Source organism: Colias eurytheme, chromosome 30, assembly GCF_061535395.1.
Source record: "Colias eurytheme isolate Ceu_HAF_F1 chromosome 30, ilColEury1 Martin Lab GWU primary, whole genome shotgun sequence".
Taxonomy (NCBI): Eukaryota; Metazoa; Arthropoda; class Insecta; order Lepidoptera; family Pieridae; genus Colias; species Colias eurytheme.
In genome coordinates, this window is record NC_143009.1 from 1,635,154 (window position 1) to 1,653,763 (window position 18,610).

At 32.9% G+C, this 18,610-nt stretch overlaps 1 protein-coding gene across 1 annotated transcript in view; it reads left to right on the top strand.

Moving 5' to 3' along the window:
- Positions 1–18,392, top strand: part of LOC149895698 (anoctamin-4) — a 39,399-nt gene extending 21,007 nt beyond the window's left edge. Inside the window, exons 5-27 of the mRNA XM_090118589.1 lie at positions 325–357; positions 1,656–1,811; positions 2,144–2,245; positions 2,728–2,862; positions 3,962–4,138; positions 4,533–4,684; positions 5,003–5,105; positions 5,487–5,594; positions 6,038–6,105; positions 6,758–6,895; positions 7,416–7,582; positions 7,863–7,939; positions 8,270–8,410; positions 11,099–11,263; positions 11,754–11,897; positions 12,569–12,738; positions 12,899–13,038; positions 13,336–13,495; positions 13,960–14,005; positions 14,807–14,912; positions 16,006–16,181; positions 16,742–16,916; positions 17,680–18,392. Of these exons, the coding sequence (XP_089974715.1) occupies positions 325–357; positions 1,656–1,811; positions 2,144–2,245; positions 2,728–2,862; positions 3,962–4,138; positions 4,533–4,684; positions 5,003–5,105; positions 5,487–5,594; positions 6,038–6,105; positions 6,758–6,895; positions 7,416–7,582; positions 7,863–7,939; positions 8,270–8,410; positions 11,099–11,263; positions 11,754–11,897; positions 12,569–12,738; positions 12,899–13,038; positions 13,336–13,495; positions 13,960–14,005; positions 14,807–14,912; positions 16,006–16,181; positions 16,742–16,916; positions 17,680–17,786 (2,946 nt within the window). The 3' untranslated portion in view covers positions 17,787–18,392. The remainder of the gene's footprint in view (positions 1–324; positions 358–1,655; positions 1,812–2,143; positions 2,246–2,727; positions 2,863–3,961; positions 4,139–4,532; positions 4,685–5,002; positions 5,106–5,486; positions 5,595–6,037; positions 6,106–6,757; positions 6,896–7,415; positions 7,583–7,862; positions 7,940–8,269; positions 8,411–11,098; positions 11,264–11,753; positions 11,898–12,568; positions 12,739–12,898; positions 13,039–13,335; positions 13,496–13,959; positions 14,006–14,806; positions 14,913–16,005; positions 16,182–16,741; positions 16,917–17,679) is intronic.
- The last annotated feature ends 218 nt before the right edge of the window (positions 18,393–18,610 follow it).

Consider the following 18,610-nt stretch of genomic DNA (forward strand, 5'->3'; position numbering starts at 1 on the left):
TACCTATTACTCCAATAGATTGACTTACTATAAACAGCTAGACTCACAATCGACTACTACAAGGTCGTCAACATGTGAGAACAGCAGTATACAACATTCATTTAAATTAACACCTTATTTCGAAGCAATTACGTTGATATTGTATCGCTCATTAGAAAACTCTGCCTAATGTAACGTGCAGGCAGAGTTTTGCTTCGGACACTTTGAGCGTGATTGTGAGTCTAGTTGTTTATTGTACGACATGGCTAACACATTAAAAATTAGTTGATTTTTTTCATGAAATATGTTTATAGTTATTAATAAAATATTTATTTTGATTTCCAGAGCGTGCCGTTCATAGAGCCAATTGACAAAAAGGTATGCTTGTTATTTTATACAATGTAAAATTATTTGAAGTTCTATTATTTAATTGTTTCATAAAGCAGTTTATGTACAGTATGTTACGGTTAGGAAATCCTACTTTTCCTACTATATAATATTATAAAAGCGAAAGTTTGTGAGGATGGATGTGTAAAAATAAAAAATAGTACTAAACCGATTACAATGAAATTTAGCACACATATAAGAGGGTAACTTGGATTAACACATAGGATAGGTTTTATCCCGGAAATCCCATGGGAAAGGGAACTACGCGGATTTTACTTTGAAAACGCGGGCGAAACCGCGGGCGGAAAGCTAGTACATAGTTTCATAATAGCTAAAAATCCATACTAATATTATAAATGCGAAAGTAACTCTGTCTGTCTGTCTGTTACTCAATCACGCCTAAACTGCAGAACTAATTTGAATGAAATTTGGTATGGAGATATTTTGATACCCGAGAAAGGACATAGGCTACCTTTTATTGCGAAATATGTACCACGGGCGAAGCCGGGGCGGACCTCTAGTCTGTTATAAAATTGATAAAGTAGTCTTGAGTTTATACAAATACATATAAAAATTAATCCAATCTTTCCTCATTATAATGTTAGTGTAGATGTCGTGGCCATATCGTAAATTTGCTCATTTCATGATATGATTGGCCATTTCACGAAATGGTCGCATTTCGTGAAATGGCCAATTTAGTTTGGCCACATCATGATGTGGCTTGAGCAGATCAATGATAAGAAATCGTTTCACGATATGGCCAACTAAACGCGCGGTTTTTTCATGAAATTATCAAAATTATTTGATCATATCGTAAAATAGTTACATTAATCATTGGTAGAGGCGCTGCAAGCTCTGTGTTTATGTGATAAGATGGCGGCCGCTGGCGAAAATTTAATTATTCGCAGTTAAAAACTTCATAATTCGTTTAATAACAATATGAAGAAAGTCATAGCAAAGAATTTACGACGAAGAGGTTCGAGTACTATGGAAAAAGTGGATATCTTATATGTATTGAAATAATTTAAGATGCATTTTTTCTTTACTACTAAAATGACATTAAACAAGTTTTTAGAATATTCTGAATTTTAATATTTTATGGACTCTTTATATTTTATCTGGCCAAATGTGGATGGCCAAATCGTGAAACGTTGACGATTTAACGATCTGATCAAACTATGTTGGCCATTTCATTAAATGCGACCATTTCGTGAAATGATCGATCATATCATGAAATCAATATCAATATGGCCACGACATAGACATATTTAAAACATAATTTTACATAGATAAGTCTTCGCGACGATTTACACTCAAGAGACAGTTCAGAAGAGAGACGACGCCGCGGTTGGAGGCTAGTCAGAAACGTGACGTCAGCAGCTAGTGCTTTTATACCAAAGTTTAGAGATCCTATGCCTGGCACACCTTTACCTAATAATAATGAGGTAAATTCTGTAAAAATGTTTGATTGATTGGTTGTTTTTTTATTGATTGTTTTTTTTTGTTTGATTGATTGATTGATTTTTTTTATTATTTGATTGATTGACTGTACGTTATTATTTGTTTGATAATTTTTACTTTTACACGTGAAAACCACTGAAAGGATTTTGATAATACTTAGCAATGATGTAGTTTATGTACCAGAATACCAAATAAGCATAGAAATATCACTATTGCGGGTAGAATCGAGGGTGAAATCTGTCATTTAGATAAAAATCAAACCCCTATATTTTCATAAAATTTACTTAAAATTAATGCTTTTTCTTGTATTTCACAGCCTATACCAGAGAATAAAGATTCTGAAACACAAAACGATAATAAACCAACATTTCCCATTTATCCAAATGAGAAAGAAGATGTCGGTGAAACTAGTCTTGAAGTAAGTATCGGTAGTTATAAAGAAAAATGTTAGATACCACAAAATTAATAAGAAAAAAAAAAACATTAAAAATCTCGACGGCTTGACTGACTACACTGACTTTACTGTTTTATTTACAAAAACACTAAAAACAAGATTTATATGTATATTTAATAAAACTCAAACATTTATTTTTGTAGTTACTACTAGTTATTGTGTGTATTATTGTATATCTAAAGATTCATCACTTATGTATTCATTATTATCAAATTAATAATATTTACTCAATTAGACTTCTTCTAGAAGCACTTTTGTATCGTCATAACAGTTAACATATTTTTTTAGACTGTGTTTGAATTTTTCTCATCCCCATCCTCACCCTCATCCCCATCCTAATCCTCATCCCCATCCTCATCATCATCCCCATCCCCATCCTCATCCCCATCCTCATCCCCATCCTAATCCTCATCCTCATCTTCAATATTAAATTTTCTGTTTCCCAGGGTCTAGACCCCGATTCCCTAATGTTCCGGGATGGCAGGCGTCGTGTAGATATGGTACTTGCGTATGAAGAGGAGGACTATGGGGTAATGACTGAGGCTGAGGCTAGGAAACGCGATCATAGACGGACTTTTCAGGTATATTTGTATTATTATTGTAATCATCATCCTCATCCTCGTCCCCATCCCCATCCCCATCATAATCCCCATCCTCATCCCCATCCCCATCCTCATCCCCATCCTCATCCCCATCCTCATCCCCATCCCCATCTCCATCCCCATCCTCATCTCCATCCCCATCCCCATCCTCATCCTCATCTTCATCCTCGTCTTCTATATTCAAGGGTCTAGACCCCGATTCCCTAATGTTCCGGGATGGCAGGCGTCGTGTGGACATGGTACTTGTTTATGAAGAGGAGGACTATGGGGTCATGACTGAGGCTGAGGCTAGGAAACGAGATCATAGACGGACTTTTCAGGTATATTTGTATCTTAATAATATATATAAATCTCGTGTCACAATGTTTGTCCTCAATGGACTCCTAAACCACTTAACCGATTATAATAAAATTCGCACACCATGTGCAGTTCGATCCAACTTGAGAGATGGGATAGTTTAAACATGTAGGTACCACGGGCGAAGCCGGGGCGGACCACTAGTTATTGTATGTATTATTGTATATCTAAAGATCCATCACTTATATATTCATTATTATCAAATTAATAATATTTAAGAATTTAGTGTAAAAGAATGACAAATGAATGCTCCACAAACACTATCATATTATTATTCCACTTTTACTTATAAATTATGTATGCAAGGTATGCAACTAACAATAATTGTAATTAATAAATTAAAATCGAATTTGTATTAGAATAAAAATTATGAAGTGTTCATAGCATGACTAGCCCCCAAGTGGGGTAAGGGGCAGATGCATTATTCATACGTCTGTTTCACTGATCGATTTTCTTTGGGGACAGTAGTTGATCAGCCTTCTGTGTCCTGCCAGACTGAGACATTTTTTTTTCTTCGTCTCCACCGGGAATCGAACCCAGGAGCCCTCGGTTCTTCTCGGTATGTCCAGCAGTGGACAAATATAGGCTGATAGTGATGAAATGAATGAATGAATGAAAAATTATTTATTGCACACAAAAATACAGGATTACAAAATAAGAGCGATGATGATGATGATGAAGTCATAACAACTTAAAATTGACTATTCAAATAATATTACAGGAAAACCTAATAAAAGAAGGTTTAGAACTAGAACTAGAAAACAAATGTCTATCCTTCGATGGAAAGACTTGGTTCCTCAAAATCCACATTCCATGGAAGACTGAAATGAGGTTAGCCGAAGTGATCGGCATGAAGTTGCCTACAAAGAGATTTATAACTATATCTGTTAGAGCTTGGGTATGTTTGTTTATATTCCTATACTCAATATAATACTCACAAAACATTGACTCATAACGTTGACGTACTATAAATAACAAAACTCACAATATAATACTCACAAAATATTGACTCACAATCTTGACTCACAACGTTGACGTACTATAAACAACTAAACTCACAATATAACTAGAATCACTATTAAAATGCTATAACGTCAAAAATACAATGAAATTAACCTTTTATTTTATAATACTATTTGTTTTTAAGAGCAAAGAGTTAAATAAAACAGAATACTAATAAAGAACGAAATAATTATTGTTATCAATTTTAAAAATAATTATTTAGATTTTTAATACTTAAGTTTTTAAAATTATTAAACATCTTAATATTATTAACAATAAAATAATTACAGAGCGACGAAAAACAAGCGGAAAAAGATAAGAAATTCTACACAAAATGGCGACGGAAATGGAAACAATTATATGAATATGAACACAGTAGAATCGAACCTGAACCTTCGTTTTTCACTGCCACTGAACGGCCGGGAGTAAGGAGGGAAGAACAGTAAGTGTTTACTTTATTACTTATTATTTGACTGACCGGTTGGCTTGGTTGGTAGTGGCCCTGCCTTCCAAGCCAGAGGTCGTGGGTTCGATTCCCACCCGGGGCAAATATTTGTGTGATGAACATAGATGTTTGCTCTATGTCTGGGTGTTAATTATCTATATAAGTATTTATTTAAAATTATGTATGTATGTTTATCAGCCTTTCCATAACACAAGCGAAAGCTTAGTATGGGATCAGATCGTGCCGTGTGTGAAAATTGTAATTAATATTTATTTATTTTAAATATATTATGTATTTCTTAATTATTTATTTCAGATTTCTAGTCAAAGACCGTCACACACAGTTCTCGCCGGCACAACGCAGTTTGTTAGTAATGCAGATTTTATTAAGGGCTCGATATGATAATAATGAAACCAAGGTAAAAATTTAATTATATAGTAATACTAGCTTTCCGCCCGTGACTTCGCCCGCTTGGTCTAAATCCTAATGAATTATATACTAAAACCTACCTCGGGAATCACTCTATCTAATAAAAAAACCTCATCCGTTGCGTAGTTTGAAAGATGAGTATACATAGGGATATAGAGACAGAGTAATGTAAGTCTATCAAGTTTGATAAAATACTGTGCATTTTATGTTCCTTTTATAAAAATTTTGCGAACAAACTATGTGACAAATATAGATACAAGCTACGGTCTACATAACTTCCAAGTATTATCAAAAACGGATCAGTAAAAAAAGCCTTCTGTATCTATCTTAGTATATTAAGAAAATGTTGATGATAATATATAAATTTCAGATGGGTATTCGTAGACTACTAAATGATGGAACCTATTTAGCATGTTTTCCACTACATGAGGGTAGATATGATTCAGACAGTGTGGATAAAACACAGACAGACAGACGGGTAAGTGTTTATTAGTAATTAATTATTATTTATTTTTGTTTATGGCAACGACATTGTAAAAAAATATTAAATGATATAGGTGAAATGAAATGAAATGAAATAATGAAATGAAATGAAATGAAATAAATTTATTTGTCCATTTTATGTTTTACAATTTATGTACGACAGCGGTATTTTTTGTTCATGGCAAACTCAATAAATTAAAAAAAATATATAAATAATTGTTGCCAGTTGCTATGTATTGCATTTTCATTGAAATAAAATTATATTTAGATGTGTACTGCTATTTTTAAATATCAGTGAAATTAAAAAAAAAACAGCTGCCCCGATAGGCGATGTCTTCGCAAAAATTGTCAAAACGGTGAAGTTTATATAGCTTTTAATAGAAAAATAATAGATCGAGAAAATGTAAAATAATGCCTGTTTGTTTTATTATATTTCAGTTGTTGTACTTAGAATGGGCTCGACCGTGCAAATGGTATAAGAAACAACCTTTATGGCTTGTTAGAAGGTATTTTTATAATTCAATTAATTTGCAAAATAATTATCTTATAACATAGATTTAAAATTTGAAAATATCTATCTAATCGCCTATTAAAAGGTCGCTAAAAATGTACCTAGGTAAAAATACCCGCTTTGTATTGCTTTAGAAAATTTTTGAGCGTGATTGTGAGTCTAGTTGTTTTGTATATCAATAATACTCATGCAAACAAAGCATTGTACAGACCATATTATCGTATACTAGCTGTACTCCGCGGTTTCACCCGCGTGGCTCTGCTCCTGTTGGTCTTAGCGTAATGATATATAGCCTATAGCCTTCCTCGATAAATGGGCTATCTAACACCGAAATAATTTTTCAAATCGGAGCACTAGTTCCTGAGATTAGCGCATTCAAACAAAATAAGCTTCAGCTTTATAATATTAGTATAGATTTCACAATACACACAATTAATTTATTGAAGTGAAACTTCTTTATCGGGGTTGGACAAGAATTTAGTGTAACATTTTTGTGTTATGCCGTACGCGTGACATTTTTGCGTTACGCCGTACGCGTGACATTTTTGCGTTACGCCATTATACTCGTGACATTTTTAAGGTCATAAAAAAGTTTCACTTCTTACGTGTGTACTCTAGTACACGCATACATTTTTTTTTATTCCTAGGTATTTTGGAGAGAAAATAGCATTATATTTTTGCTGGCTCGGCTTCTATACAAAGATGTTATATGCCCCCGCTATAGTTGGAACTTTATGTTTTTTGTATGGTCTGGCTAGTATGGACTCTGGGGATAATATACCGAGGTAAGTTTTATTGGATGTGTAGAGGGTTAGGTTTTTTGTATGTATGTATGGGTTAGACTATTGTGTATGTATTGATGTTAGAAATGATATGTAATTATGTACATAGGTAAATATGGATGTTTGAATGTTTGTATGGATGTTGGAATAGACGCTCTGTAGTAAATTGTTTGATATTATTTAAGAAAATTTTATAGAAAAGAAATAGATGAGACATTTAGTTCGATATAAAGTGTTCGAATATGTAAAATTTATAGATTGATGTTTGAATGGATGTCTGAATAGATGCTCTAGTGGAGTAGAGCTAGCTTAGTAGAGTTATCTCTAGTAATGTAGTTATCTGCATAAATTTAAATCATTTTATTTCTTTGAATATAGATCATGTACAATAACTCGTGAAATAAATACTCAATTTTTTTTCTCTTTTATTTAAACTTAAGTATAACATAAACTGCATACTGTAAGTATTTATTTTTACAAACTTTACTCATCATAAAATTAAAGTATTTTTAACAATTTTTAGCCAAGAAATATGCGACGGCAAGGGCCCAGGCAATACAACTTTATGTCCCCTTTGCGATAAAGCGTGTCAATATCAACGTTTATCGGATTCTTGCCTTTTTGCCAAACTGAGTTATCTCTTCGATAACCCCGCTACTGTATTCTTCGCTATTTTCATGTCTTTCTGGGGTAAGTCATTGTTGTATATTATAAATAGATGTGGACCTAGTGTTGAACCTTGGGGGACTCCTTTGAAAAATTATTGGAATTTGTGAGCTAAAATTTGTAGTTGGTTAAATATTAATGATGATGATGACTATGAAGTAAATAAATACATACCTATATATTGTATAAACCTTTTGTTCAATTTTAGTGTATATATTAATGTATATACTAGATCTAATGCCTTTTATAATATTTTTAAATTCAATAATATTATTTATAAACTTAATAATTATTTTTATTATAGCGACAACATTCTTAGAATTTTGGAAACGAAAGCAATCCGTCTTGAGATGGGAATGGGATTTAGGTGGCGTTGATCAAGTAAGGATAAATTTATTCTGTATAAACATACTGAAAGATAACTGAAATAAATACTACGAATTATAAACACATAAATAGACTTTCCAACATTTTTTTTCCATTCCATAAGTTAAGTACCTATTCTTAATTTATGTCTGTTTAAAAATCTCTCAAATGTAAATAACAATACAATAATAATCAATATAATATATAAACAGAATGAAAATTAACGTCTCAATCACGATTAAATTCAAAATAATTTTGGTTTTAACCAATGAAAATGTGAAACGTGTTTTAACACGTTATAATAGGATATTTCAAAGTTACTTCTAAATAACTATATTATTCAAGGATGAAGACCTCCGTCCGGAATTCGAGACATCAGTAAAGACGTTTCGAACGAACCCAGTGACAAGAGAAAAGGAGCCATTTCTACCGCCCTGGCAGAAAACTATGAGATACGTGGCTACCAGTTCTGCTGTACTTTTTATGGTATATTAATAACTTACGGCCTTACTTATAAAAAGTTAAACAATGGATAAAGGAGGATGGCCACATATGACCTGAATGCGAACATTAATCATCGGTGTATCAAAAAATAGTAATTTATGCGTGCTTTTACTAACGGGGTCTAACTTATTTTTTTCGGGCCGGGAAAATGTTATGTATTATTAATAAATAAACTAAAATTCATAACATTGTTTGAACGCATCCAAACGTCTTTCATTTTTACCTGTGTCATGCGTTTCGTTTTCACAGCGCAGCGGGAGTTAATTAGCGATTACGTTTAAAAAAATACTAGAATAATAATATATATTTCTTTGTTTTATTTCATCTATCATATTTAATAGCAAAAACAGTAAGAAAGATATAATTTATAGATTTAAAAAATATTTTTTGCCATAAATACATTTAATAATATACCTAAAATATGTAAAACGGAACGTATTTTTTACCGGCTTAATAGACACAAGTCACAAAGGTAAAAAGGTTAGATGACACATGACATGACTGACGCGTAGCTGAAAAACTTGATTATTGATTTTGTTTATTATTTGTCACTACAGTGTTGTATTGGCTTATATATCAATCAAATAAATAACATAGGCTACGTCGTCCACCCTGAATTTAGTTATGGCTGTAGGTATAACTCTAAACCATATTCATTATATACGTAGCCATAACCTCAAAAATGGCAAATTATGTAAAAATTCTAAGCTCCACCACTTTCAAATAATATATTTGCAATGTGGGATTGCTAAGGGTGCTTAGGCGAACCATTTAAGCCGTATATTAATCATGGTCGCGACATTTCATAGTCAGGTCTTGGTATGTATGGGCAGTGGCCGATGTCCTTTCTACCATTTTCTACTATAGCTTTGTCCTGCTCTTGCTCACATGAAACGTCAATCATAAAAACAAGACAGGTTATTGCAATAACTAATCCATTGCTTAGCGAATGGGTAACATTTTATAAGTAAGACCGTTATATTATAAAAAATGAATATATTGATTTATTTATAGTGAGTGTTTATGGACATGTTAAATAAATGTCTTTAAAAAATAATTTACATTAAAAAAAATCAAATTTCACGCGTCAGTAATTGTCAACTCAGACGCCTAATTGTCGAATAGCGCGCTATCTGGCCGTTGGAGCGGCAGATAGATAAGTCCTATTCGTCTATTGAAAAATTGAATATTTTGTTAACTGAAGAATAAAGTCTATCTAGCTGTTTATCTGGACATTGAAAAATCGGCCCTTAATGTATAAACACAAAACTCACAATCACGTTATAAAATTGGATAAGCAAAACTGTCTACAATAATTGGACAAATATACTTTCGATTCTATTGCCAAAAAATAAGGTCCTAATTTCAATGAATAGTTTATAATACGCCGCTTAGACATTTTTTGACGATTTTTTACCGGGTTATTGTGAATTAAGTAGTAGTAAGTCAATGTCTAATCAATTTCTGATATTGTGTTTACAAGTATTTGTCTTTTACCATTTAAATGGTAAATTAATTTTCATCTTTACCTTTTCACATACATATAGTACAGCTTATAGGCTATTTTTTATTCAGGGCAAGCCGAGCTAGAGAGTTATTAATTGTACTAGCCTTCCGCCCGCGGCTTTGCCCGCGTTTACAAAGGAAAACCCGCATAGTTCCCATTCCCATGGGATTTCCGGGATAAAACCTATCTTATGTGTTAATCCAAGATATCTTTTATATGTATACTAAATTTCATTGTAATCGGTTCAGTAGTATTTGCGTGAAAGACACACACACATCCTCACAAACTTTCGCATTTATAATATTAGTAGGATAACAATTATACAGCATAATAATTATGTTTTAATATAGAAATCGTTGCCTGGTAGAGATCACTGCGCAATGACAAGGCTGTTTATTGTGCTATTTATTTATTGAAGTGAAACTTCTTTATCGGGGTTGGACAAAAATTTAGTGTAACACTTTTGCGTTACGCCGTACGCGTGACATTTTTGCGTTACGCCGTACGCGTGACATTTTTGCGTTACGCCGTACGCGTGACATTTTTGCGTTACGCCATACTCGTGACATTTTTAAGGTCATAAAGAAGTTTCACTTCTTACATGTGTACTCTAGTACACGCATACATTTTTATTTTGTTTTCCTCTTTTAGAATAGATTGTAACCATGGACGTATAAAAAAAGACGGACGGTATATCGCTTATACATGGAGTGAAGCTTAATAATGGCGGCGACACATCCATGTGTGTGTGCCATGTTGCCATGGCAACAGCTGTGTTGATGACAATGGCGGCTGTATTTTTTTCTATAAATTTTGCCGTAATAATTTTGTCATTAAAACATAAAAGAAATAACTTGCTTCCCTGTGGAATGAATCCCTTGTGTTTTGTTATTTAAAATTGTACTGTTGCGACACCATTTAACCACGCAAGACGGCATTTTAAATATTTTTTGTGAAACAGTGACGCAGTTAATCAGTCGGTAGTTCACGACGTAATGGCGGCCGGCTAGCTTACTATGGTGAGAGTGTGTGCGTGTTCATTGTCTTTACACGATCGCTAGCTTACTACGGTGGCTTCACGTTGTTTGTTCGTAAAACGGCGTCCGTCTTTTTTTATACGTCCATGATTGTAACATACATATTAAATGGTTTTTTTTTTACAGATAGTTGTAGTCATGGGTGCTGTACTAGGCACTATAATATATAGAATATCCATGGTATCAGTTATTTATGGGGGGAGTGGTTTCTTTCTGAAAAAACACGCCAAAATATTCACCGCCATGACAGCTGCGTTGATTAACTTGATTATTATTATGATATTGACTAGGGTAAGTGAAAATTTATGTATTACAGATAAAAGAGGGGATCGCTTCTTATATAAATGTTTGTTTGTTTTTGGGTCAGAATCTCCGAAATGGATGAACCGATTTTAATAAACTTTAACAAGTGAATGATATTTTTTTAAGGCGTGGTTGGATGTAATTTGTGAGAGTAACTTAGTTTACTTCTGTTTTAAAATAAATTAAACTTCCTGCAATGATTTCTCACATTTTTTCTAAGTTAGTATTAAAAAAGGCCTTCTGTTTAGTTTAAACCTATTTCTCTTTTAAATGACTTCAATTATTAATAACTAGCGGTCCGCCCCGGCTTCGCCCGTGGTACATGTTTACGTTTTCTCTACATAAGAACCATCCTCGTACTTCAAGGAATATAATAAAAAAAGAATTATCGAAATCGGTTCAGCCGTTCTCGAGTTATGCGCTTACCAACACATTTTGCGATTCATTTTTATATATAAGATAAGAAGATTTATTTCAGATATACGCCAAAATAGCATTATACTTGACAAACTTAGAAAACCCACGGACGCACACAGAGTATGAAGATTCTTATACTTTCAAGATATTCTTCTTTGAATTCATCAATTTCTATTCATCCCTTATCTATATTGCTTTCTTCAAGGTATGTATAAAATATATTTTGTAGTGTTCATCGAGTTTTTATTTTATCTGCTTTTGCCTTTTCAGAGGTTAGCAATACTTATAAATTATAACGAATACGAGGAAATACGTTTTTTTAATTTCATATAGACACGTGAATAGATACATTAATTTTAAAACCATAGAGTTCGAGATCTTAAACATTAAATAAGTCAATAAATAAATAAATATTCGGTTATATTTTGCTTATAAATAATTGTAACACGTATCTAACAAATACACGTTAACACGTACCTATCTCATATGTATAATAATTAATGAAAAAAAAAAATAGTATTTTTCTACTATTACAATCATATAAACATTGTGTAGATACTACTAAGTACTAACTATTATTTTTAACTAGGTTTCCGCCCGCGGCTTCGCCCGCGTTTGCAAAGGAAAACCCGCATAGTTCCCGTTCCTGTGGGATTTCCGGGATAAAAACTATCCTATGTGTTAATCCAAGTTACCCTCTATATGTGTGCTAAATTTCATTGTAATCGGTTCAGTAGTTTTTACGTGAAAGAGTAACAAACATCCATACATCCATACATCCATACATCCATACAAACTTTCGCATTTATAATATTATTATTTTATTTATATATTATATTAGGATTGACGAAAACATTATTTATTTATTATTTTCAGGGTCGTTTCTACGACTACCCAGGTGACGATCAAGCTAGAAAATCCGAATTCTTCAAACTAAAGGGCGACATTTGCGACCCGGCGGGATGTTTGTCAGAATTATGTATACAACTCGCTATAATAATGATTGGAAAACAGTGTTTCAATAATTTCGTTGAATTGGGCTATCCGTGAGTAAATTGATGGCTTTTCTGAAGATTATTTACAAAGATAATTTTTTTTATCATTTTTAAAATGGGTCGTGTAGTTTTTGAAAATAAAAAATCGTCTCGTTTTATGATTGAGCCTCATTTTCTACAAATAAATAAAGGCTCATAATTTTCATTTCAGAAAACTCCACAATTGGTGGCGTCAAAGATCACACAGAGCGGTAACAAGGGACCCCAGTAAACCGCACATGGCCTGGGAACAAGACTATCATTTACAAGATCCAGGCAGACTCGCGTTATTCGACGAGTATTTGGAAATGAGTGAGTTAAACAAATAAAAAAAAATGCGTGCGTGTACTAGTGTACACACGTAAGAAGTGAAACTTCTTTATGACCGTATTTTTCAAAAAATAATTTACTATATGCAACTTTACAGAAATACGTCGAATCACGCGTGGTAGGGATAAGAAAAAGATGGCGCGTAACGGACAAATGTCACGCGTAACGAAAAAATGTTACACTAAATTTTTTTCCAACCCCGATAAAGAAGTTTCACTTCAATAATTTCATGGGTTTATTTAATTAAATCATTTTTTTTTATTATTTTTTTTATTTCAGTACTCCAATACGGTTTCGTTACATTATTCGTAGCGGCATTCCCTCTAGCTCCATTATTCGCTTTACTAAATAATATAGCGGAAATAAGATTAGACGCGTATAAAATGGTGACACAAGCGAGACGACCGTTGGCTGAAAGAGTCGAAGATATTGGCGCTTGGTAAGTATTTTGATATTTATGAATTTTATTCCCTATAATTTTATTTAAATTATCTCATAATAATTATAACAAAATCGTAGGAAAGTTGAATAATTTTTTAAAGAATACTTGGAGCGTGATCTACAATTGATACTGTACCCAAAAATATAGTTTTTAGAATTTTTGTCGGTTTTTCTGTATGTATGTCCGGGATAAACTCAAAAAGTACTGCATGGATTTACTTCAAATTTGGTATAGAGATAGCTTGAGACCAGAGTAAGGACATAGGATAGGTTTTATCCCGGAAATCCCACGGGAACGGGAACTATCCCCACTTGGGGACATGGGACTTCACTTTGTGTTAAATTATTAAAATCGGTCTAGAATTTTTAGCTTACATTAAAAAATGTGTGTGTCTCTCAGGCTATAAAATCCTTCAAATATTAGATATAATATTACATAATATATTTTTTTTTATATTTAAGGTACGGAATTCTAAGAGGCATCACATATGCGGCTGTTGTATCGAATGTAAGTATATTTTTGTCTTTAATTCAATACTTTATTAATAATAAAAATGAATAAAGCAAAAACACGACAATTTAATACTTAATTATTATAATATTGTTAGACGTAACTTTTGATATAATATTTTAGTGGATGAATAATTATTGTCTATGTCTATGTATGTCATTATTTCATACTAGCGGTCCGCCCCGGCTTCGCCCGTGGTACATATCGCAATAAAATGTAGCCTATGTTCTTTCTCAGGGTCTAAAGATTGTCTGTGCCAAATTTCATCAAAATCGGTCCAGTAGTTTATGCGTGAAAACCATACATAATTACAAACCTTTCCTCTTTATAATATTAGTATAGATTATTGTCTGAACATGTTTAGCTGTCGAATACTATAAAAAGCCGCTTTCCTTTGACTCGTGGCGCTTTCGTACGAATCGTGCCTGGGGGGGGGGGGGGCTCGGACGTTGTTTATACGACGTTCGACCCAACTACCCTCACTTTGCTAATAGTCGTTGACTTGCTGTGATTTGTTATCAACTACATACATCAATTAGGCAGCTGTGTAGAATCGCAGTACATCCTTATTACATTCAAACTTATATTTAACTCAGCGTCCCGTGTAATTTCTTACAATATTATATACCTACTGCTTATAAAATAAAAATGAGGGAAAACAAGACTCATTTATTTATCTATCTATCTATAAATAAAAAAATAATCAAAACTACAACATTGGCATAAAATGAAACACAAAGGAAATTTAAAATCTTTATTGATAGCAAATAAACAACAAAAACAAATATATTTTTTCAGGCATTCGTCATAGCATATACAAGTGACTTCATTCCAAGAATGGTGTACAAATATGTATATTCCCCAGATTATACATTGTCTGGGTATATCGATCATTCTTTATCATGTAAGTATAATTTATTGTAATATGTACTAGGTTTCCGCCCGCGGCTTCGCCCGCGCAGTCAAAGAAAAACCCGCATAGTTCTCGTTCCCGTGGGATTTCCGGGATTGCGTCATTTTCCCGGGATAAAAAGTAGCCTATGTCCTTTCTCGGGTATCAAAATATCTCCATACCAAATTTCATGAAAATTGGTTCAATAGTTTAGGCGTGATTGAGTAACAGACAGACAGACAGAGTTACTTTCGCATTTATAATATTAGTATGGATTCATTTGATTTTTTAAAATAATTTATGTGTTCTTAGTTTCTCACAAACATTTTGATGAATTTATGAAAGAATACAGCATTTAATATTGTTTTATGAGTCTCAATGTGTTATAAATCGATTCACATGAAATAAATTATATTATAATATGTAAAAGTAGTCATATTTGAGATAAAAATAAATAAACCGTAGGTATTTATTAAATGAGTATAATGTAAGGTATACAAAAACAGATGGCGCTGATTTCAATTGTCATATGATTGTAGTAGGTATTTATTGAAAATGTTCACTGTGTGTATATGTATATCTTCTTATATATAAAAATGAATCGCAAAATGTGTTGGTAAGCGCATAACTCGAGAGCGGCTGAACCGATTTCGATAATACTTTTTTTATTATATTCCTTGAAGTACGAGGATGGTTTTTACTTTTTATGTAGAGAGAAAACGTAAATATGTACCACGGGCGAAGCCGGGGCGGACCGCTAGTTTTCAATAAATACCTACTAAAATCACATAGTTTTTTTTCACATAGTTAAAAATTTGGATGAAAAATGAGGAAAATAACACAAAAAAATCTCTAATACATGTCATTTGAATGAAAATTTGTGAAACAAACATAAACTAACCTAAATTTGCTGTTAATACTGAACTATATGTATGATTTTTGGTTTTGATTCTTCGTAGAAAACTTTGTTGTAAACAAAACTTCCATATTTGTTTTATTTAATACTTTACTTGGGTATAAGTACGTTGTAAGTACATAAAAACGAAACCTACGGTAAATTCAATCAAAAACAATGTATTATTTTCGTCATTTTTTTCCTTTCAAGTATTCAACACATCAGACTATAGAGAAGACTGGGGTGCTGATGAGAACGAAGTCGACCCCCCCACGTGTGCGTACCGGGGTTACCGAAACCCCCCCGACCACGCTGACCCCTATGGCCTATCGCCACATTACTGGCATGTGTTTGCTGCTAGACTGGCCTTTGTGGTTGTTTTTGAGGTAATATACACACTACATATACAAAAACACCGTCTATATAAAAATAAAAATACACTAACATACATTCATATGTAACACACTAATACATAAATATTATACACATAAGTAAAGGGGTTACCGCAACCCCCCGACCACGCTGACCCCTATCGTCTATTACCACATTACTGGCATGTGTTCGCTGCTAGACTGGCCTTTGTGGTCGTTTTTGAGGAAATATATAAATTAATATACTTTACACACATAAATATGTACATACAGAATCATATACGACTTAGTTAACTGCCTTTATTATATCCAACATTATTATATATATAGTATAGTTTACATGTGGTTTACATATACCTAGCATTTAATGACCTGGATCATAATATAAAAAGTAATTATGATTTGTTTTTCAATAAATATTTTTTATCTCTTTTTACAACGGTCTGACAGGTCTGATGTATTTGTTCAAAACATATATTTTTTCACAAACAAAATATTGGTACTCTCCAGTATTTAATTACTTACTAAAAAAATCTCAATCAGGTTAATATCTTTCAATAAATATTTCTTTTCAGCACGTAGTATTCGGTCTAACCGGTCTGATGCAGTTATTCATACCAGACGTGCCAACAGAACTTCGCACGCAGATACAAAGAGAAGCGTTATTGGCGAAGGAAGCGAAGTATGAACACGGGAGACGTCGTTTGTCGACTGAGTATAGACTTATAACGCAGAAAAATGAGAATGCAGGTTGGTAGATTATTTTAAGTAAGTAAGTAAGTAAGTTTGAAGTAATGTTTTGAAGTGAAACTTCTTTATCGGGGTTGGAAAAAAATTTAGTGTACTTAACATTTTTTCGTTACGCGCCATCTTGTTTTTATCCCTACCACGCGTGATTCGACGTATTTCTGTAAAGTTGCATATAATAAATTATTTTTTGAAAAATAATGTCATAAAGAAGTTTCACTTCTTACGTGTGTACTCTAGTACACGCATAAATTTTTTTTTACTTTGTGTTTTTTGTATAATAGTATAATTGGGGGGGGGGGGGGGGGGCGCAAGTATCTCGCCTCACGGCGGTGTTTAAAGTATAATTATTATTGTAGTTTTCATGGTAAAAATGAGTAAGGATTTAATGCAACAAAACAAGTTATAGTTTGATTTGTATTATTATAAAAAGTCGTATAAAATAATAGTTAGAACAAAAAAAAATGTGTGCGTACTAGTGTACACACGTGACAAGTGAAACTTCTTTATGACCTTATTTTTCAAAAAATAATTTACTATATGCAACTTTACAGAAATACATCGAATCACGCGTGGTAGGGATAAGCAAAAGATGGCGCGTAACGGAAAAATGTCACGCGTAACGAAAAAATGTTACACTAAATTTTTTTCTAACCCCGATAAAGAAGTTTCACTTCAATAGAATCACTCAATTTTATATTTACAGATCTTATTAAATAAAACACAAGCAAACATAATTATTCCATTTAATTTTAACTTGATTTAGCAGAACGCCAAGGCCCATGGCTACGGCGTCCATCTCGAGCGTCTGACGGTCTAGACGCACATGTAGCTGTCACACAGCGGCCATCTTCACCACAGATAACAGACTAATTAAAACACAGACAAAGTAAATAGAATACGAATAGATATCATCTGACTTAATTAAATATAATAAATAAATATTCAGGACAATTTTCACACACGGCACGATCTGATCCCATACTAACTACTAAGCTTTCGCTTGTGTTATGGAAACCAGATGACTGATAAACATACATATATAATTTTAAATAAATATATAGATAATTAACACCAGACACAGAGTAAACATCTATATGTTCATCACACAAATATTATCCCCGGGTGGGAATCGAACCCACGACCTCTGGCTTGGAAGGCAGGGCCACTACCAACCAAGCCAACCAGTCAGTCTATTTTTTTAAAGTTTAAGTATTAATTTATTTGATTTTTATGTGATTTATTTATCTTTTATGTGTACACTATCTTCCCAAATTTGCAACTGTAAACTTTCTGCTTGGCACTGGTTGCTTGGAAGAAATTACTATTTAGCAATAAAGCCGCCAATTGCTTCTGATGTCTTTGTATTGTAAAATTGTGTGCAATAAAGAATATATTATTACTAACTTTTTGTTTTGTATTTTGCATTATTTGAGAGTAAAATTTCAAGCCACGTCACAGAGTAAGGCGACGATTTTGGTATCTGATGATAAAGAAGTTTCACTTCTGACACGTGTGCTCGGCACACCTTTTTTAATAGTCAATAATCATAACAAGACGTTTTACTTACCTTTTTTTCTTTTATGGCAAGAAGATATAATTATTTGTCATTTGCTTACCTTTTACTAAGGCTTAGTTGCTATACTGTTCGTATTCTATTTACTGTGGCACAGATTATATAAGTTTTACATTTGTTT